Here is a 23,443-nt window from a genome sequence, read left to right on the forward strand (position 1 = left end):
TTGGTAACCCGAATTCTGCCAGTAGAATATACTATAGGGGTCTAAAATGTATGTGAAAACAATTTAAAAAGAGAACTGATTGTGTTACTGCATCTTGTGAGACACGTCAACTAAAACGCAGTTAATCCATTAAACTCTTTCATCTTGTGAGATACATCAATTGAAGGGCAGTCTCAAGCAAAGTAATATTCAAGTCCTTAGAAAATTTTACCCTCGAGTACTGGTAAAAGTTGCTACTTTACTATAAAGCAGTTAAGGAATGATCTCTTTCTAATCATTTTTATTCTAGATATATTGCATATTTTATGGCCTGAATTTGTATATGCACCAAAATTCAACAAATAAAGAACAACTTTGATTTAAAAAGTACCTCAAGGCAATAAAAAAAATCATTTTAATTTTTTGATACATATTAAAACATCTTAGTCAGTTCCTCCTGACAGCATAACACAGACAAATACACAAGACTTCAAACATGCTTTAAAATGACATTCAGCAAAGTACTTAAAATTTAATAAATAGCAATAATCACACACAAATACATTTTTCATACTCAATCATTAAACTACTAAAACAGACAGCTAAAGAATAAATAAACAGCAACTGACATAAAAAAAATGTCGGGTTTTTATAATTCACACTACTTAAAAAGGGGGGATGATCTGAATGATTTCTCAATTTTCTTGTCTTTGAGAGTGTAGCATGATCCCCCCCAGGAATAAAATATATTGAAAAAAAATCACTCTTACAACAATGTATTTCTTAAATACAACAAATAAATATGAAACCAGCAAAGCAATTTCAAGTTGTAATAAAAATGCCCCCCGCCCCCAGCCAAAAGCTATGGAAATATATAGTCGCTGTGGTAGCAAATAATAGTATTTAAAGTGATAGTGCTTGTGCACTAAGCTCATCTGAGACCTTGATATAATTTTAGTGCAAATCCCTAGGGTCCAATACAAGCGCAACCCTGTATTAGGGAAAGACATTACCAGTTGGAACTTATCTTGTACAGTTTTTGTACATGTTTTATAAAGTTCAAGATTTAATGCATAGTAGAATATCTTCATCCACTTAATTCTGTTGCTAAATACAGATGAAAAAAGAAATGACTTGGGATTTTACCATTTGGTTTGTACCATGTTAGAGTATTAAAGTCAACATTAGAAAATCTTTATAAAAGAGTTTTGTTTTTGCGAGTAATTTATCTAACTCTGCCTAAATTTCACATCGTTGTATGTTAAACATAAGAGAAAAATTTTTAGACAAAGTTTGCTTCCCTTTGACAAGTTCATATGATAATGAAATCCGATAATGGACAAATGTTAAACAAACGAAAACGCAGGTGAGTATAAGGGTTTTTTTTTGTACATTAACAACCTTAACATCTAGTATATTAAGTTACAAGATGTGTTGACAAAAGCGTAAACATTTCAATTAAAATAAGGTATTATTTTGTACAAACAAACCATTTAACATAGGATAGATAAAAATGACAATGAAATGAGTTTCAGCAGTCACATTTCTACAGTGAACTACAGTATCAGGATGAAAACAATCAGAAACAAATGAAAGGACATTATTGAACAATATGAATATGTAATGCATTTTTAGCTGCTAAAATAGTAAACTCTAAGTTCATAGAGTTACAAGTTGTCGAATTTAACCATGCAGGCTAACATATAATAATAAGAAATCACCCTGCATTTTTTCTTTTTAAACTAAAACTAGTTTAACTGTAAAGTTACAAAATAATAAATGGATATTGCTCCAACTTGTATACAATCTCCCTTATGTGATTCGTACCTAACAAAGTAACAAAGCCTCATCATCACTCGTTTCGTTTTTCAGTGTTACTTCCAAGCAAGTGTCTGGTATCTGGGCAGTGTGGACAATACCACAGCGCTCACAGGGGCCATCTCGATTACTTGGCCTTACTCCAGGGTTTGTTGCACTATATGGTTGTCTAAGCCCTTGTCCTTGATCTGAGGCAAGATCAAGAAGAGGTCTGGAGCAGTCATTCACATCAAAGTCTGAAGATCCATCAGAAACTGGAATTAGCATTTCAACATCATCATCATCTTCTCTTCCACTTACCCCATTATCAAGTTGTCTCAAAGGACTCTGGTTCTGACTTACGGAACTAGATCGTCCTAATGTAAAACGTACCCAACGTAGCCCCTGAGTCATACGACTGAGTGCACTTGTAAGCTGGTGACGTGCTGGACTCACACTTGGGGGTTCCACACTTGTCACATCCCTTCCATTATCTGCATGACCACCTCGGGTACTCTGAGTTGAGGAACTTGCACACGCTCCTACTGTCGCTTCTACTGCCGTTGTGGGAGGGACTTTTTGAGGCAAAGGAGCTGCAACCCCACCAGATGCTCCTGCCGTATCTCTTCTCTCATTTTCTGTGTCTGTATCATCAGACTCCACGGAAAACAAACTTCTGTGAGTATGATTTCTCTCAGGTTCTCTACTGGTACTCTGACTAGAGACAACCTCATCTCCATCTGCTGAGACCAAAGCCAATGACCCAGAATGACGTGATCTTGCAAAATTAAAAATACGGTTCCAAATGTTGCTTGATCTGCCTGCCATAGGAAGTCTGACTGAAGTAAATCCAAGCTGAGATCGTACTGCTAGCCTCAGATTTTCCAAAACAGAAGCCTACAAGAATAAGAAAAGGTCTTAAGATAGTTAACAACAAGGTCCTAAGATAAAAAATACCCTTCTCTTAAGAATGTGTTGCGATTAAAAATTCTGTTACTCATTGTTGCTTGGGTCTAAGGAGGAAAAATTAAATTCTCTTACCTATGTGGGTTCATCCTACTACAGAATCTAATCTACTAATATAACTTGAATCATTGCTGTGTTTAAAATTTTCTTGCTATTCCATTTTATATATGCAACTTAAAAATGATATTTAGTGTCAACTGTAACAGTTGTTTCAAAATCTCACATCATAATCCAATGTGAAAAGTGTACCAAAGCTAGAAAATAAAATTGATACTTCTGTAACTACGGACATAGGAGAATCTCCACCATAATTGACGAAGTGACCAAAATGAGTTTGTGAAAACCAGGCCTTTTATCTTTTTTCTTTTTTTAAAAAAAGAACACATTAGATTTAATTTACAAGGCTGAACTTTTCCAAAACATGTGAAAATTGCATTTCACAGAGTTGCTTCTCAAGGATTTGGTGAATGGATACTGAGGATTTAATTATATTGTCACAAATAAAGGAATTATATTTGTAATACAGCATAGAAGACAACAAGAAACAAAAGAAGTTAGCTTGTTTATATCACTACTCAGTGGTATCTAGACATTTAGATTCCTTCTCAATCTTTAAAGTGTTATTTTCTATAGTTTAGTATTAAGCATAAATTATCATATCATTATTCTCTGAAAGCTAGTTAGCTGTAATTAGTGTATATGAAAGGTTGCCCAACTGAATAAAAAATCTATTCTTTTTCTAGATGAACAAGTTTAGAGTTTATTTTTAAAAGCATATAGCATTATATAAGATAGACTTTAAGCTCCATCTAGTGGTTATAAAAAGAAGTATTCAAATGTGAAATAGCTTTCACCAACCTGGCATTTAGTATGTAAAAATTTTATTTCCAGGAAACAATCTCAAGTTGATACACTCTCCTTCAGATGATGACACTATCTCCGGCCAAAACTCACACCTCTTCCCTTTCCCCTCACGTAAGAAAGACGGTAGAAAATAAGGAAGATGTCCTCTTATGTTCTGTATCTCTTTGTGGCTGGTATTGCATTTATTTATGCTTTCCATATAGGCCTTTCCATAGTGCCATGAACATAATTTATGATAAGTTAAGAAGCTACTATCACAGGAACATTTCATAGTCTAACTTTAGTAAGGCACAGACTGTCAATAAGAAATTTGGATATCGGCACACATGGATTTGCTATACAGATGAGTAAGATTTTTCACCAATTAACAAGTACCTAACTACAAATTAAAAAAAAAAAAAGAAAGAAAAAGTGGTTCACATTTCTAATGAACTTCTCCACAGATCTGCTCCTCAACAGTGAGCATGCAAGTTTTAAGGCTTCATGTTGAGCACTATGCTATTATATCCAGCAATGAACAAAAGGCTCTTCTGTTATCCTTCTCTGTTGTGCTGCTATTAGCCATCAAGATCAACAATGCCTTCAACATACTTTAATGTTGACTTTAACATTTGGTTTGTCATAGTGAGGTGAAACTCTCTACTTAAAGTCAGTTTAATTAGGATTGGCAATCTAACATTTTATGAGGGGATCTCATGAATGTTCTAGGAATAATTTCATATACTTCTTCAGTTTATGAAGGAGAAAGCATTCCTCAAAAAGCATTTCTACTTTGAGTGAGATGGTGAATTACATCATTACTTATTTTTTCCAAAAACTGCTATAAAAATTTGATAATTTGTTACCAAAAGCTTCAAACTTGAGAGTTTAATTTCATTAAATGAATAAAATCTAACTTACCACCCAAAAACATACTTTATTTTAAAATGTTGAAGTAGAATTCTCCCACAAGGGTAATATAACCTGAGAAACTGGGGTAGTGTGAGGTAATAAAGAATTTAACCTCACCCAAAGCCTCTGTCCTTGGCTTCTGGGTCTCCAAGCCCTTCTACTGTCTTGTCTGAAAGCAGTGTCTTTGCCTGGGGACCTTGGACCAGCCAGATAGTAAAACTGATTTAGAGTGGAAGCTCTGAACCACACCAACAGTGTGATGTAGGGTGAGGGTTTTGGGTCAATCTCTGGATAAGGCTAGAAACTGGGATTGGCCACATGTGCAATTAATCCTGCCTATGTGCTAGTGCGCTAGTACAAACTCCAGACACTGAGGCCTGGGTGAGCTTTCCTGGTTGGTAACACTCCATGCATACTGTCACACATCTGTGTTGACAGAGTAATGCCCTCCTGTCTCTATGGGGAAAGGACAACTGGAAGGTCCATGTTTGGTACCCTTCTGAACTTTGTCCTGTGCATCTTTTCCCTTGGTTAATCTGTATGTTTGTATCCTCTCCCTGTAATAAACTGTAACCGCAAGTAAGTTGCTTTCAGTGAGTTTTCTGAGTCTTCCTAGTGAATCCCCAAACCTGAAGGGGACTTGGGGAACTCCTTGAATTTGCAATTGGTGTCAGGAGTGAGGACAATATTGTGTGAACTGTGTTCCCTCTAACTTTATATGGGGTTTAGGGGTGATGGGTGGTAGATGAAGTAGGTGTGTAAAATTAACCATGATCTGATTCTTACTTTAAAAAAAAAAAAACTTTCCCCATAGCAGGGCTGATATAAAGAAGCCACAACTTAGGTTTTTCCTACTTTGCACACAAAATTCCAACCAGTGGAACTTCTGACTGATTTACTTAGGCAGTTACTTATGGAGAAATGTCTTGAAACCACAAATTCTCACCAAAGATTTCCTAAAAGACTCCAATAAGGTGATAGACTGTAATCAGAAATCCCATTTACCAAAAAGGAAATGGTATTCTATTTTGAAAATAATTGTATTACTAGGTAAACAATGTTTACCAGTTTTAATTCTAATACTGGAAACAATTTTTATAAATGTTTCTGAATGAATTTGCAATTTAAGTGTATAAATCCTTATGCCTAAAATGAACGCTGGCACATTTTTAAGCACGACAAGAAAATTTTTTTAACTGCTGAGAAATTTAAAGAATTCAGAAACATATAATGAATTACTATATAAACAAAATGCTATAAATTGTTAAACACTGTAAAATCAGGCTTGAAGATGTTTTTCCTCAGGTAGAAATGTTAACTTCATTTCAATTACTTTTACTTATAACTGGTTAATCTAGCATGTTATATTACTAGCATATTAATTTTAGTGTTCATTCTTAAATCCTATAGATGTTCAGGTCAGGTAAAAAATAATTTGCTAAGCTCAATACTTTCGAATTATAATGCACTAAATTATCCTAAACAGTAAAATGCTTCAGACTCGCAAAACCACATCAGTGGAATGAAAAATAAACTTTTGTAGTTTGTAGTGTTAAAATGTAATGAAAACTATGACTTCAAATCTTCCATACATTTAAATCCTTGATTGCAAAAATTCTGACAGTCAAGGGTCTTTGCTTTATCATATATACAGGCACAGATTTCATTTTAAGAGGAAATGTAATAGAAACTACACATTACAATATACCTGATTAGGTGAACAAACAGGAAAATCTTCAACTGGTGGAATTAAACCCTGAGCAATCAATTGTCCATAAGAGGGCGGAGCTTCTCTTCTTAACAATTCTGCTTCCACTCTTGACAACTGTGTTTCAAATGATCTTTGAGAGTAGATGGAAAGAAAAAAGATTAAAAGGGGGAGCTAAGAAAAAGAACAAATTTCCATTATCAGTAATTAAAACAATCTGAATCTTGGCATATTTGATCATTTTAAAGCTTAGTCATTTTACAAACATTTACTGAATATATGTATTATCCCTACACTAGGAATACAAAGTTGAAGCAAGCAGTCTTCAATGGGGCTTTAAGCTAGTAAAAGCCTGGATCACTGAGTTTTAATGAATGAAAATCCCTGTAAAGGTAAAGGGAGAAATAATACAAGATTTTACAACTCCTAAGAACACTGTATTTACTGAATATATGTTGACGTCTAGCTGGGATCTCTGACTCTTCATTGTGCTCTTTTGTTGCAACGTGGTAAAAAGTTTTCTTGCCATTTACACTTGCCCAAAGAAAAGATGCAGAGGCCAGGTGCGGTGGCTCATGCCTGTAATCCCAGTACTTTGGGAGGCCAAGGTGGGCGGATCACGAAGTCAGGAGTTTGGGACCAGCCTGGTCAACAGAGTGAAACCCCGTCTCTACTAAAAATACAAAAGATTAGGCAGGCGTGGTGGCAGGCACTTGTAATCCCAGCTACTTGGGAGGCTGAGGCAGGAGAATCGCTTGAACCTGGGAGACAGAGTGCAGTCAGCTGAGACTGCACCACTGCACTCCAGCCTGGGTGACAGAGCAAGACTCTGTCTCAAAACAAACAAACAAACAAACAAAAAGGAAAAAAAAGAAAAGATGCAGTAATGGTTATTACAATACTGTGCATCTATGTGCCATCTATTAGCCATCTGTTACATAAAAAGTTCTTTGTTAAATCTATTATTTGTAATTCTCCTGGGACTGAAGGTCATTGTCTCCACAGGGACATCTCTGCCATTAACTTCTCTCAGGTCCCATTTACCCTGGATCATACTGAAAACTACTCACTCTGAAGGTCACCCTTTAACAGTTAACCATTTCTTACTAAACTGAGAACTCTGAAGTGCTGTTGTCACTTAACTCTACAACAGGACAATAGTCTTGTGTTCCAATCGTACCTCCTATTAGCCCTTCACACGCATCCTGGGCTCCAGATAAACTGAACCATGTGCTTACTTTTTGAGCAATGCTGGACATTCCTACTTCTATATATTTTCCCAGGTTATTGCTTTAACAACACCTTTTCCCCTATCTATATTCTACTCATACATTTCAAGTGGTACCTCTCCAATCAAAGCCTTTCCACCTCTCTTCCTCATTAGATTAGGTATTTTTCACTTTGTATCATTTTGTTTTACAGCTCTTTACAACATTACTTTTGTCATCTTACTCCATGCCCCAATTCCTTCCTCCTAACTGTAAACTGCTTGTGATATTATGCCTTATTCATTTTTCTATTTACCTGTATGCTTTGAACATAGTAGGCTATCACATATCTGGAATTTTTGAATTAGTATTTAGAAAAATACAGGTTAAAACACTAAAACTGAGAGCTGCAGCTTACAATATTCCTATAAAACGGATTAATCTGAAAACAGGAGCTGGTAAATAGACTGCTTTTTCTCATAACTCTAAATATTTAGTTTGTAATGTGTTTGGCCTTTTGAGTCTTGGGCTTTTCACACTAATTTGATACATCATCAACAATCTTTATCCATTTCTAAACTAATATAAAACAAAAATACATTGCTAATCCTCAAAGTACTCATTTCAAATATTTGGGCCTGCTTTTATTGTGGAGAGCATAACCTTATAGTTCTGTCTTGGTACTGACCTTCTTTCAAACATTCTCAGAGAATAAAGCTTACAAGTACATCCCAATGCAATGACGAGTAACAGGCCACAGATGAGGCTCCCTATGACGGCAGCAGTGATGACTCTTGTAGGCACGATTACTGGGCAATTCTCTTCATCGCTGCCATCACCACAGTCATCTTGAGAATCACACACCCAACTTTCAAACACGCAACGATTGTTTTTACAATGGAAATTTCCTGGTTGGCAAAAAAAGCAGTTTTTTTCATCTGAGCCATTTGGGCAATGATTCTGGTAGTTGCAGCGATCAGAACGAGGATAACAGACACCGTTTCGGGAACATGGAAATTCTTCCTTCTGGCACATGGTACAATTGATTTCATCCCTTCCATTTGGGCAATGCCAATACCCATCACAACGCTGCTGCTCAGTATAACACCCCCAGTTACCTCCACAGGGTATTTCCCATGGCAAACAGAACCCATCTACTTGGTAAGTAGCATTAAATCCCCTCGCAGCATTCACTTTATCAGCACAAAAATGTACCCTTATCTGTCCAGAAGAAGAAACAACTGTAAGAGGTGCATGAGAATCAAAAGCTGTCAACACACGCAAAAGCTTGTGTGGATTCTCCTCTAATCCATCATATATTTTGACATAATCACCATAACCAGTACCATCAAGTTTAAAGTCAGTAAAGCGTAAAATGACTTTACGGTGATCACCAGTGTCGATTAACCAGGTGCAATTGCTTCCAGGAGGATAAAAATCTGGGTAATTGGGAGAATTAAAAGTACCATAAAAATATTTTAGCCACTGCCCACACGTTGGCACATCACAGTCTATCTCATCTCCTAGGTCAAGGCAGTCAATGTTTCCATCACATTTTAAAGATTCAGGGAGGCAAGTGTAAACTTTGGTGAAACGGGATAAACATTGGAACTGGTTGTAAGCACAGGGTTGAAAAGCAGCGGCAGTTGGAGGATTAGCTTCTTTGGCACAGATCTCTTCATCGGAGCTATCTCCACATTCATCCATGTTATTACACTTCCAGGCTTCTGGTATACACTTTCCATTACCACAACGAAACTGGTCACAAGCACAGTTTGGTTCCTCAGATTTCCCTGTGAAGATGTGAGTACAAAGGAGATGGAAAGAGAAGGAGAAAAATTATAATCTTTAAAAGACATAAAACAGCAAGAGCAGTATTTTTATAATAAATGTTCATAAAGCCCAAGTGCTACGAGTTTTAAAAAACAGGTTGGGTTCATATATATATATATATTTTGTTTGTTTGTTTGTTTTTTTAAAGTTCCAGGGTACATGTGCAGGATGTGCAGGTTTGTTACATGGGTAAACACGTGCCATGGTGGTGTGCTGCACCCATCACCTAGGTATTAAGCCCAGTATGCATTTAGCTCTTTTCCCTAATGCTCTCCCTCCCATCCCGCCCTCCCCAAAAGGCCACAATAAATGTGGGGCCTGTGTCCATGTGTTCTCATTGTTCAGGTCCCACTTATAAGTGAAAACATGCAGTGTTTGGTTTTCTGTTCCTGCGTTAGTTTGCTGAGGATAATGGCTTCCAGTTTCATCCATCCCTCCAGCTTCCTGCAAAGGACATGATCTCGTTCCTTTTTATGGCTGCATAGTATTCCATGGTGTATATGTACCAACATTTTCTTTATTCAGTCTATCACTGATGGGCATTTGGGTTGACTCCATGTCTTTGCTATTGTGAACAGTGCTGCAATCAACATACGTGTGTATGTGTCTTTATAAACAGAATGATTTAACAGATTGGGTTCTAATGACAAATCAGTACTGGCACACTTACTCAACAATTCAACTTGTTAAATGCTTATTGTTATTCCATGAAGATCTTTGCATTTTGATCTAAAAGAGAGGACTAATTCTGAATTATTCACATTTGTATGATCTGGTCATGCTTTTTAGACACAGTTTAAGAAAAGATGTCTTTTTTTCTGAGACTATAAACTATGAAGATGAAATCTGTTAGGTCTTTTCTTTGGGGGTATAAAAACAATAATTACCACAAAAATACATTCTGAACTTTCTGGATATGAGTAAGCACTTGAGAGATAAAAGGCTATTCTTAGAATAAATGTATTTAAGATGCTTAAAAAAGAAAATTAACCTTAGTATATGAAGTTAATCATTTTGTTAGAATTATACAAAACACTTTTTGGAGACCCAGCCTTAGGGCATCTGACTTTAAGCTTCTAATCCTCAATCTCAGCTGCCTCGAGGGCCTACTCCTAATTAAATGAACATTATTTAGAAGATTAGCTCCAAAGTGACAGAGCAGTTAACACCATAAAATTCAGTTCAATCTTTCTTATTTAAAAACACACCTGAAAAATATGCCAGTCTGAAACCCTTTCTAGAGACGCTGTCATCTGAATGAAACCTAATCCAGATGTGGTCTTGTGAAGAGATATACGGAGGTGGAATTGTGGAACCACAAGCTCTGTAACTTTCAATATTCTTGTATGTTTCTATTGTCAACCAGTCCAAACTGCACCTTCTGGATCCTTGAATATCAAAATCCTGAAAACTGGGGGAAAAAAAAAAAATCAGAAATGTCTATTAAAAAGGCAATTTTGGAAAAAAAATCATATTACAATGTAACTGAGGATATTATTATAAGCTTCCATATACTGACCGATTCTCCTGGGTGTTCCAGGCATACAACCATATCATTAGCAAATAATACTACTAATTCTATGTTCCTCATATATGTATTTCTTTTCCAGATTGTAGAAAAATACTTCTTCACAAGTAATGCCAGTTTCAAAATAATGTTAAAAAAACAGGTGACAGGTGGCACCTTTTCTTTTTCTTTTCTGTGTGTATGGTTGGGAAAGACCACTTCTAACTCAGAACATCCTGAATTGTTCTGTGTTCCAACCAGAATCACCTCTCCCCAATCTGATGAACTGAAGTAAACACAGAGAAACTCAGCCTTCTTTTAGATTAATACTTGCTTAATAAAAAGTTTGCAGCTGACATTCTTAGGAGAGTAATTAGCACAAATCTGAGCAAGGTAAAAGACTGAAAAAGGAACACATGAAAAATGTTTTTGGTGAAAAGTCCCTGAGTTTGGGAATACTTTTTTACATAAATCACTTTATAGCCAAATACTCTCTTGTAGTTAATAAAATGTGGGCATAAGTATAGGTCAAAAACATCAAATAAATAACAGCACATAGAAAATTAGTCATTGCTTATGAAAAAAAGAGAAACCAAAACATAGTTTTACAATAGCTAAACATGTCTCAGCAAAAAGTAAAGATCTGACTTTATCTTCTTGCCTTTGACTTAAACTAAGTGATAGTAAAGTTAATTACCCAAGGATTATTATATCAGAATGTTTCTTCTTCAAATATTCTGAATAACTAACAAAAGCTGATAGACAATTCGATTGTTTCCAAGTTTGCACTATTATGAACTATGCTTTAAAAACTCCTGGCCAGGCTCACGCCTGTAAACCTAGAACTTTGGGAGGCTGAGGTGGGCGGATCACGAAGTCAGGAGTTTGAGACCAGCCTGGCCATGGTGAAACCCCATGTCTACTAAAAATACAAAAGTTAGCCAGGCATGGTGGTGTGTGCCTGTAGTGTCAGCTACTCAGGAGGATGAGGCAGGAGAATCTCTTGAACCAGGGAGGCAGAGGTTGCAGTGAGCCGAGATCGCGCCACTGCATGCCAGCCTGGGCGACAGAGCGAGACTCCGTCTCAAAACAAAACAAAACAAACAAAACAAAACAAAACAAAACAAAACAAAACAAAACAAAACAAAACCTCCTTATACATGTACATATCTCTCTTACACACAAGAACAATAAATTCTCTAGGACAAACTGTTCTAGAACTAGTATTGCTAGATCAGAATAATAATTCCTCTTTAAATCTGACAGACCCTGGCAAAACATGTTTATATGAACTTACAATTCTACCAAGTCTGTACCGTATATCCCCCACATTTAGCAAAATGACATATTCTATTTTTAAAAATGTTTTGCCAATTAGGTAGACAAAAGAGATTTTTCACTTCTATTTTGCATGTCTTTATTTACTGAGATTGAAATGCTTTTCCAATTTACTGGTTATTTCTGTTTCTTTTACTCCAAATTGCCTTGTTTTTCAAATTGCCTCCTTTATTCATTAATATTTCTTATTTAAGAACTCTACATGTTATAAACATGAGCTTATTTGGGGGCATGTCTGTTATGTAAGACATGTCATATCCACCTACATCCACATTCTTTCTCTCCAACAGTCAGTGTGGTCAGTCTTTTTCATTTTAGTCACTGATGGGCGGCATCTCTTATTGTGGTTTTATGTACACTTCTCTGAAGAAAAATTTGGTGAACATCTTTTCATGTGATTGTTGGCCATTTTTATATCTTCTGTGAAGAATCTGTTCATGCCTTTTGCCCATTAAAAAAAAAAAGTTATAAAAATCCCTTTTATATTCTTGGCCGGGCATGGTAGCTCATGCCTGTAATCCCAGCACTGTGGGAGGCTGAGGTGGGCAGATCACTTGAGGTCAGGAGTTCGAGACCAGCCTGGCCAAACAACATGGTGAAACCCCGTCTCTACTGAAAATACAAAAATTAGCTGAGTGTGGTGGCGCAGACTTGTAATCCCAGCTACTCGGGAAGCTGAGGCAGGAGAATTGCTTGAACCTGGGAGGTGGAGGGTGTAGTGAGCTCAGATCACACCACTGCACCCCAGCCTGGGTGACAGAACAAAACTCTATCTCAAAAAATAAAAAAGGATTCAAGTCCTTTGTTAGATATGTGTATTGCTAATATTTTCTTCCAGTCTATGGTTTTGTCTTTTCATTTTTTTAATGGAACCTTTTAACGAGCAGAAGTTTAAAATTTTAGTCTTGATGAAGTCTAATTTATTATTATTATTTTTGCTTTATGTTTAATGCGTTTAGTGTCCTCAGATATCTCAGTGTTTCCAAATATCTCAACGATGTTCAACTACTTTTTAAGTATTTCAGAGTTTTAGTTTTTACATTTATAGCTGAGATTTATATAAATTAAATTTTGTGTGTTTGAAAACACACAAAATGAGATTTTTTTTTCTTACATTTATCTAGAACATAGAAGATACTAATTTTTGTTCTATCACACAGTTAAATTAGTCTGATGACCATGAACTTGAGGAGGTTTGGTTTTTTTATACTTTGTTTAAAGCAAGTTTGTTTCTGCTTTGCCCTTAGTCTCAGGGAGAATTCTTAGTTTAAGGACACTGTCTTTACTTGTAAAGTATGACACACAGAGTTTCATTAAAAATCTCAAGGCATTTATTTATGAAGCCCTATACTGGGTCTCGCCTGTGATGGACAGGATTCAAACTCCACATGCTGCCTCTGCTGTGGTGCACAGCAGCTGAAATCATATAGTCTTTTCAGCCTTCCCGCTGTTACTCTCCAGCGGGTTCCTCGGAGTCTTCTTTATGCACACACAATTCATGGGTCAGCTAAGGATCTGAGAATAATTTAAATGCAGTTACTTTCCAGTTTGTGGTTCTCTCCTTTCCAGGAGTTACCTTATTAATTAATTTCCAGTTATTGTCACAGCCTCAACTGCATCCTGACACCTCAAGCTAACAAGACTATGGTGATCTGCTTGAGTTCCAGTCACTCCACGTTGCACGGACTGGCAAGAATCTTCAGAGAACTGGTAGGAAACAAGCCTATCTCATGAAGACTGGTTCCTTCTTTCAGGGGTGGAATACTCTCCAGTTTTTGCCAGTTTCTTATTACTCTCCAGATCCTTCAAATAGTTGGTTTTAAAATATTTTATCCAAACTTTATAGCTCTTGTTTATGGGAGGTCTAGTCCCATTCAAACTAGGGAATCCCTTAATAAACTTTTAGTCCACTAGACATTTAAGATTCATGAAGGCAAAGGCTGGGAGAGGTGGCTCATGCCTGTAATCCCAGCACTCTGGGAGGCCGAGGTGGGTGGATCACCTGAGGTCAGAAGTTTGAGACCAACCTGACCAACATGGTGAAACCCCGTCTCTACTAAAATTCAAAAATTAATTGGGCGTGGTTTTTAATTTTAGTCTTGATGAAGTCTAATTTTTTATTTTTGCTTTATGTTTAGTGCATTTAGTGTCCTCTCTAAGATACCTTGGTGTTTCCAAAGATCCCAAAGATGTTCAACTATTTTTTAAGTATTTCAGAGTCTTAGTTTTAACACACCTGTAATCCCAGCTACCCGGGAGGCTGAGGCAGGAGAATTGCTTGAACCTGGGAGGCAGAGGTTGCAGTGAGCCCGAGATGGCACCACTGCACTCCAGCCTGGGTGACAAAGTTAGACACTGTCTCTCCACAAAAAACAAAAAGATTCATGAAAGCAGAAACATTGTCTAGAATAAGAAATAATAAGTATCTGTTCATGTATACCCTATTTGATTTAGTTTGCTAATTCATTTAGGATTTTTAAATGAATAAGTAAAATTACTTTTTGGTTTTTTAAATGCTTCATAATAATTTCTGTAATAAAAGCACTGTTGACGTATTTGTGCTCTGTGCCTATTTAGAATATATTGAGTCAGGGAAAGAGTTTCAATTTCTTAATGTTTTTTGGTTTAATCAGTGTTTCTTAAACTTTTGATAATTTAAATTTTCTTAGAAATTGATTTCACGGGCCGGGCGCGGTGGCTCAAGCCTGTAATCCCAGCACTTTGGGAGGCCAAGACGGGTGGATCACGAGGTCAGGAGATCGAGACCATCCTGGCTAACACGGTGAAACCCCGTCTCTACTAAAAAACACAAAAAACTAGCCGGGTGAGGTGGCGGGCGCCTGTAGTCCCAGCTACTCGGGAGGCTGAGGCAGGAGGATGGCGTGAACCTGGGAGGCGGAGCTTGCAGTGAGCTGAGATCCGGCCACTGCGCTCCAGCCTGGGCGACAGAGCCAGACTCTGTCTCAAAAAAAAAAAAAAAAAAAAAAAAAAAGAAATTGATTTTATGTTGATAGTAAATTTTATTACTACAAAGCTCTGTACGCAGTACTTTTATACAATTTAAAGACATTTTTTCCTATCTGTGATCTTTAAGTTTGCTTTAAACTGCTTAAAACAAACATAATTAGCAAATAAAAGTTTTCTCTTCCTTGCCATTTTTTTTATATCACCTATTTCTATCTATTGCACTGCTGCATTGACCAAGAATTCTACTATAACCAGTAAAAGCACACATTTTTGTCTTGGTCCTTGGTGCTAAAATTAACTTTGACATTAAATTTGCTTTTTTAAATTTTTACCAGACATCCTTTACCAGGTTAAGGAAATTCCTTTTCTATTCATTTGGTAAACTTTGCCTATAAAACTAGTTCTAGAGTCTTAATTTGAATGCTGATTCGATTTCTTCAATGGCTACTGATTCATCAGTTTTCTAATTCTTCTTGAATCAATTTTAGTAATATAAATTTTCTTAAAAATAATCCAATTAATCTACTTGTATAAAAGTATTAACATAAAACTGCTTACATTCTTATGACATTAAAATTTTTATGTTTATAATTATAGACACTTTTGCTCTTTTTATCTTCTCTTTTTCTTCAGTTTTGCTTTGAGTTTTATCTATTTTCCTGAGTTTTTCAGAAAGTCAGCTTTTTGTTTTATTGAATTTTATTATTTTCCTGGCCTTTACTTCTACTTTAAAATTTACCCTGTAATTCTTTTCCTTTCCTCAGTTAAATGCTGAGCTTATTTATTTTCTAATTTTTAAATCAATGCATTAAAGTAGTAAACTTTCCTAAGTATTCTTTCAATGTATTCTAACAGCTTTAATATGTATAAGTTTCACTATGGTTATTTTAAAAACATTTAGTCCCATTGTGATTTCCTCTTTAATTCAGGAGTTATTTAAGAATATATTTCTAAACATACAGGTTTTATTTTTTTCCTTTATTTTAATTGCGCTGTGGTAAGAAAAACACAATCTGAATGATGTAGTCTTCGAAATGTATTGAGTTCCTTTGTGATTTAAAACATAATCAATTTTTTATAAATGTTCCACATGCCTTTGAAAAGAATGTATTTTCTGTTGAAATAAGTATTAAAGGTGTGTTAAAAATCTCCCACTGGAATTGTGGATTGGTCAAATTTGCTGGGCAATTCTCCACATTTTTCTTTGCATGTATTTCAGGTGACGTAGTTAGGTACATGAAATTTACTGCTGTTTTTTTTTTTCCTGGTAGATCACCCCAACTGTTACTAGTATTTTGTGCCTTAAGCTCAATTACAATGGTTGTTAATCTTCCTAGACTAGCTTTCTCTTGATGAGTAGCTCCAAAGCTAACCTTTTCTATCTCCTTGTTTTGTTTTTGTTTATTTTTGAGACAAGGTCTCCCTCTTCTGCCCAGGCTGCAGTGCAGTGGTACATTCATGGCTCACTGCAGCCTCAACCTCCTGGGCTCAGGTGATCCTCCCACCTCAGCCTCCTGAGTAGCTGGGACCACAGGCAATGTGCCATCACACCCAGCTAGTTTTTTGTATTTTTTTGTAGAGACAGGGTTTCAATCACGTTGTCCAGGCTGTTCTCAAATTCTTGAGCCTACCTTGGCCTCCCAAAGTGCTAGGATTACAGGCACGAGCAACAGCGTCTGCCCGTCTGCCCCATCTCCTTGTTTTTAGACATTCTGTATTAGTTTTGTTTTAAGTGTGTTACAAACTTTCTACTTGGGAGAGAGTTCTCATTTTCCTCTTTTCCTCCTCTTTTTTTGAGACAGGGTTTCACTCTGTTACCCAGACTGGAGTGCAGTGGCACGATCTTGGCTCTGTAACCTCCACCTCCCGGGTTCAAGCAATTCTCATACCTCAACCTCCTGAGTAGCTAGGATTACAGATGTCTGCCACCATGCCCAGCTAATTTTTGTATTTTTAGTAGAGACGAGGTTTTGTTATGTTGGCCAGGCTGGTCTCAAAGTGATCCTGACCTCAAGTGATCCACCCTCCTCAGCCTCCCAAAGTGCTGGGATTACAATCACATCTAGCCTTTTTTTGAATATATTTTTAAAGTTCCTTTTCCTCTATTAACTGCTCAATATTACTTCTATTTTTAATCAGTGGCTACCTTTTGATATTTTAATTGAAATGCTAAAACACACTTTTCTTCTAATAAAGGCCAAGTAAGAGTATTCAATGTTTCTCCTGTCCCCTCAAAAATCACAAATAGGTTGGAAACAATTTACACCTTCATTTTCACTAACCTTTTACTAAAATTTAGCATTTCCTTCACTTATGAACAACAAACATGACAGTATTTATAGCACTGGCCACTCCACCACTATTCAAAATTAGAGATATTTTTATGTTACATTTCAGTTTTTACAGGTATCTAAAAATACTATTTACACTTACATTTTTTTCTTTGAAATTAACCATCACTTGATTTTGTTAATATGTTAATAAATAAGCATATATTACTACATTACAAATATTACAAAATATCTGATAGCTGTACTTTAATATAATTGGTTCCCTTTGTAATGCTATGTATTTTTTTAAAATGAATTTAAACATATTATTCTGGGAAAGAATACATAGGTTTTACCAGACTATTAGGTGTTCGTGGCATAAAGAAAGTTGAGAAATAATCCCTGACAGAATACATCTTAAAACATCTGGAGTAAATCTGAGTTCCAACTTAATTTTGCTTGGCTGTTTTTCTCAGCATTCAATTTTTTCACACATTCTGGAATTTCGGTTTACAGGTTTATTTTATGGAAGTTTTTTGGTTTTCTCTCTCTTTTTTAACCCTCTCTTCCTCTATGTTCCCCTGCTTGGGTCTATATTCCAGAATAAGTCTTAAATGATGGTTCAGAGTATTAAAGATCCTGTCATGGAGTCAGCAGGTGACATAGTTATTCATGTTTGTTAGGTTATGCCCTTTCAGCTCTCTAAGCTCTCAGCCCCATATAAATTCAGGCTATGGTTGGTGGAAGATTTTTCAGCCTCCTGTCTTGAGCAAAATTGCCTGTCCCTAGTCCTTGGCTTCAAGCAGGGTACTGGTATTCAATCCTCTCTTCCCCATGGATAAGGTGGCCTTTGTTGATTGTAGTGGGTTCCAAGAGAGAGGAATGAAGTAAAAATGCCTTTATTTCACCATCTTAAGCAAGTTTTATACAGATAGCTCTCAGTATTGTTTGTTTTTACTCCGTAACTTTAGTTTCCCTCTTCTATCCAGATCGAAAAAATCGTGTTTCTAATTCCATTTTAATAAGAATTTAAAATTTTTATGTTAAATTCAGGAATGACGGCTGATTTTCTTTTTTACCAAGATGCTTTAAAGCATCTATGTACACTAGATAATCACATACTTTTTCTTTTGACTTGTTAACATGGTAAGTTAATTTAATATTTCCTAAGAGTGACTCATTTGTATATCTAAAAGAGCTATGTTTAATTATGCATATGATTCTTTTGAATCATTTAAGATTATGCATTGATAATCATATGTAAAACTTGTCTTTGTATATATGCATGTGTGTCATCTTTTTAAAGTTATGGTATTAACAAGGTAATGACTTCAGTAAAGAATTTGAACAATTACTAAAATCACCTTCTGGTCTGTATACATCCAAACTCACTGCTCCTTTCCAGAATTGAGGAAATTCTCCTTTAGCTGTGGGGCTCACTTCAATTTTATTCTGCATTTTAGTATTGTGCTTGGTTTTCAGTGTATTTTACTTCATGAAATCTCAAAGATCCAATACATTATCAAAACCAGATGGCAGTATTTCATGTAATCTCTTCTTTGCTGGTAAGATTTTCAAGTTTTACAAAACTGAACTATAAGCTGTAAGTTTAATTTTTAGGTTAAAAGGTGAAGGTCTCTATAAATTCTAGTTTTATGCTAACAAACTCCCAATATGTGGTAAAAATGTTATTTTTCAAACACACACTTAGTCATACAACAAGTAACAGAAAATAGGTATATTATTTACATTTCAACACTGACACTGTTACAGAAAGATAACCTTAATGGTATATTCTACCACTCAATCAGGCAAGAGAAAAACACTGCCTGTAGGAGGAGAATAACAGCTTTTGTATGTGCCAAGCTCCAGGGTTCCAGAAGAGGTAACGTAGGGTAGAGGGAAATAAAAGGAAAACAAACTATTGCCCTTGTTTATGGCTTCCACCAAAAAAAGGAGATCGATGACAGTTAATGCTTCTCAGGAGAGATTAGTTTCCTCATTAGTTGATATATACAAAAAAGGAAGATGAAAAAAGATGAGAAAGTAGGCTAAATGTGTAAGTCTTATTTTAAAAATGTAAAATGAAGGAATTTGAGTTTATGACCTCCAAAGTCTCTTCTAAATCTAAAATTCTATGCCTCCTACCCATACAATGTTACACGCGAAAGCACGTTGAAGGTGCCTTTGTGCTACACTGTCTCTGTGATGGAAATGACATTCTTATTTGTGTTTTGTTCCAACTGCAGTTCTTCATTCAGGCCCACTTTTTTTTCCCCACCCCCTGTAGGTAACTATTTTTTTCCTAATGGCCTTGATAGAATTTTCCTAAGCAAGCAATATCTAGTTCTACTAAATATATTCTTTACAATCTAATTCCTGTACTGTTTTTTTCTGCAAGTAATTTGCTAAATGTTTTAAAATTTAATCTTAACCTTCCTTATTTATATGTCACATTTATTCTTAGAATCTTGAACTTATGGTTATTTCCCTTACGAATGCCTTTCATTTGTATTCTTAACAAACGCTCTTTTGTTTTGAAGTTATAAAAAAAGATTTTTCTAGATATAGTAACTCTCCATTATCAGCTTGTTTCAAGTTTTATACATACATACACATACACAGACATGCATGACCATCATGTTTTAACGTATTTAGGTAGAAGGCTCTACTAATGAGACAAAGGTTAAGGGCTCGATATCCAAGTGAATTACTGAGTTTTGTTTATTTGTTTGTTCCACTGCCAAAGATTAGTCTTGACCCTAATAGGCTATTTTGCAAATGTGTATCTTTTGTTAAAAAGCAGCTTAGAAGAATATAGATGGTTCAATGCAAATATATTACCACCCTTAGAAAATAGTCAAAACACATACCAGATGGGCTGTTATTCTTACTCTTAAGATGACACCAATAGCTGTTCTTTATCACATCTCCTGAAAAGACTTCTTTTTATATTACTGCATGTTAAGTAATAATCAATGAAAATGGAATTTATGTTTTATAATAAATTATGTAGTAATACAGAAAGGTAGAATTACCTTATAGTAATGATTTCGCCTGGGTTTGCCCTTATGAACCAGCTACAGTTGATTTTTGCAGGATATTCAGAAGGCCAGCCTGGGCTTGTGATTATGCCACTTGGTGCTCGAATTTGCTCTGGAGTCTCTCCACAAGCTGGAAGACAGCCAAAGCAATCTTTGCTTATTATTATATATTCAAAACAGTACTAGGTAAGTCAGTGTTTATTTTTAAAAAACGAAAAAACTTTACACATCAAATAATATCCAATAAGATATGGTAGTATCAACTTTAAAAAGCTATTATTCTAATGAGATATTTCAATTTCCTCCCTTTTAGATAAAATTTCTTACTCCAATTAAATATAGTAGCCCCACTTGTCAGACATTTTGCTTTCCATTGTTCAGTTACTTGGAGTCAGCAGTCGCCTGAAAATATTAAATGGAAAATTCCAGAAATAAACAACTCTTACGTTTTAAATTGTGTGCTGTTCTGAGTAGTGATGACATCTCTTGCCGTGCCGCTCTGTCCCTCCTGGGACATGAATCTCCCCTTTGTCCAGTGTATCCACGCTGTGTATGCTACCCACCCATTAGTTACTTAGCAGCCATCTCAGTTATGAGATCAACTGTCACAGTATTGAAGTGCTTGTGTTCACGTCACCCTTATTTTGCCATTATGAATGGTCTCAAAGCACAAAAGCAGTGATGCTGGTAATTCAGATATGTCAAAGAGAAGCTGTAAAGTGCTTCCATTAAGTGAAAAAGATGAAAGTTCTCAACAACAGAAAAAAAATCGTATGCTGAGGTGTCTGAGCTCTAAAGTAAGAATGAATCTTATATTCATGAAATTATGAAGAAGGAAAAAGAAATTTACGCTAGTTTTGCTGTGATACCTCAAACTCCAAAAGTTAATGGCCACAGTGCCTAGGTGCTTAGTTAAGATGGAAAAGGCATTATATTGGACAGCAATCAGGTTTGGTACTCTGCAGTTTCAGGCATTCACTGGGGATCTTGAAGGTATCCCCCACAGATAAGGAGGGACTACTGTACATGTTTTGGGCAGGCAAGGAAATTTCAACCTGAATCACTGAATAAGAGTTCAAGATTACTGGCTTTGGCCATGGAGATTTACCTATCCACCTACCCATCTTTTTTCAAAACTCATCTTTCAAGTTTATTTTCTTTGTCATAAACTACCTTTCCAACATTTGCTCACCTACTTTGTTTAGATCCTTAGGAGCATAATGCTGCTTTTAGGGTACTCTAAATAAGTCTAACAATAAGATGCTGGATTGTAATTTTTGTTAAGAAGTTAGTGGACAATTGAATAAAGATAGTAAAACATTCAAAATTACTGCAAAGCAGTTCTTCAATTTATTTCATTAATACTTCCAAGCTATTTATTACAGTGTTATTAATGATTCCTACATTATTTAAAAGTAAAATCTTGAAATAGTGCTTAAAATACCATCATGTGATTAGATATCTGCATATCACAGAGGAAAATCTTCATGCATATAGAATAAATTAAAACTAATACCAACACTTTCCTGGATTATTCTTGCATTATCTGGAACTCTCGTTGTAATATAGTTAACATTGTCCAGAATTCAGTTGATAACGTGACAATTTATTCTCTCAATTACATACGTGATGTTTAAGCCTTTAGTAGAATTTAAAATCCTAGAACCTCTTATTTAATACAATTTCAACAAATTAGATTACTTGATTTTAAAGTAACAGCAGATTAGAAGCAGAAAATTAGAAGTGGGGAGAGTAGCTGCCAGGGGTACATAAACAGGTATCAGAAGTGATGAGTAAGTTTTCAGAAAAATAATAAACACTACATACTAAACTCAAAAACCATGAGCTCATAATTTACACATTATTGTCTGTCTCTCAAAAGGTAAGACTGTTGTATATTGTCATAATAAATTAATGTTCATACTGATCTAAGAGTTGTTAAGTGAATAATGAATCAGTATAGGCAAAATGACTGGTATAATACATGGCCTGCACTCCAGTGCTTTTTAAGTTCAGCTGTAGTTTAAAAATCAGGTAACCCAAGAGATGGCCAAATATCACTATTACAATTCTAACTTGGAAAAATAACTTTTTTTTTTTTTTTGAGATGGAGTCCTGCTGTGTCTCCAGGCCGGATGGGGTACAGTGGTGCAAACTCGGCTCACTACAACCTCCACTTCCTGGGTTCAAGCAATTCTCCTGTCTCAGCCTCCCGAGTAGCTGGGATTACAGGCGTGCGCCACCATACCCAGCTAATTTTTGTATTTTTAGTAGAGAAGAGGTTTCACCAGGTTGGCCAGGATGGTCTTGATCTCTTGACCTCATGATCTGCCTGCCCCGGCCTCCCAAAGTGCTGGGATTACAGGCGTGAGCCACTGTGCCCAGCATTTTTTTTTTTTTAAAGAGATGAGATCTCACTGTGTTGCCCAGGCTGGAGTGCAGTAGCTATTCCCAGGCACTAGCACAGAACACTACAGCCTTGCATTCTTGGGCTCAGGTGATCCTCTTGCCTCAGCTTCCTGGGTACTGGGACAACAAAGAGCATGTCACCATGCACGGCAATTTTTTTTTTTCCCATAACTAATGTTATACTCTGTTCAATTTAGGTTAAGAATGCTAGGAAGTATACTATGTAATTTAAAGAATTTTATCCATAATGATCAAAATGAAACAAGCTATGTTACTTAAAGTCAATCCTTATTTCTACAGAATAACCTGTTCCCTGAAGAAAACATGCCATCAGAGCTTTAAAAGTATATTCTACTGCAGAAAAAAAGTTCATATCTAAAAATGTATCTGCCCTGGAATCAGGGTCTATCCACTGCCAAAGGGAATCTGTTTTGAATCGCTTTCAGAACAGATTGATAGCATACAGCACACAGATACATCAAGGGCTTAGCATTCATCTCATTGCCAAGGCATAGTCAAAGCTTCCCTTTTCTTTTTTTTTTTTTTTTTTTGCTGCTGTTTCATTAGTAAATCTCCCTGACAAAAAATTTTTAATTTTAATAAATGTTTTAGAAAAAGACTAAATGTATCCAAATGTAATTCTTTTTAAAGAGTTTATTAAT

At 35.8% G+C, this 23,443-nt stretch overlaps 1 protein-coding gene across 2 annotated transcripts in view; it reads right to left on the bottom strand.

The window, feature by feature from the left end:
• Nucleotides 1-358: 358 nt before the first annotated feature.
• Nucleotides 359-23,443, bottom strand: part of LRP12 (LDL receptor related protein 12) — a 97,723-nt gene continuing 74,638 nt past the window's right edge. For both annotated transcript variants that reach the window (XM_030938147.1, XM_010354477.2), the window contains 5 exons: nt 20,367-20,502; nt 10,455-10,657; nt 8,102-9,206; nt 6,206-6,338; nt 359-2,673 (listed from right to left, as the gene is read on the bottom strand). In XM_030938147.1, coding sequence (XP_030794007.1) covers nt 1,807-2,673; nt 6,206-6,338; nt 8,102-9,206; nt 10,455-10,657; nt 20,367-20,502 — 2,444 coding nt within the window. In that variant the 3' untranslated portion in view covers nt 359-1,806. The remainder of the gene's footprint in view (nt 2,674-6,205; nt 6,339-8,101; nt 9,207-10,454; nt 10,658-20,366; nt 20,503-23,443) is intronic.

Source organism: Rhinopithecus roxellana, chromosome 9, assembly GCF_007565055.1.
Source record: "Rhinopithecus roxellana isolate Shanxi Qingling chromosome 9, ASM756505v1, whole genome shotgun sequence".
In the NCBI taxonomy this organism is placed as follows: domain Eukaryota; kingdom Metazoa; phylum Chordata; class Mammalia; order Primates; family Cercopithecidae; genus Rhinopithecus; species Rhinopithecus roxellana.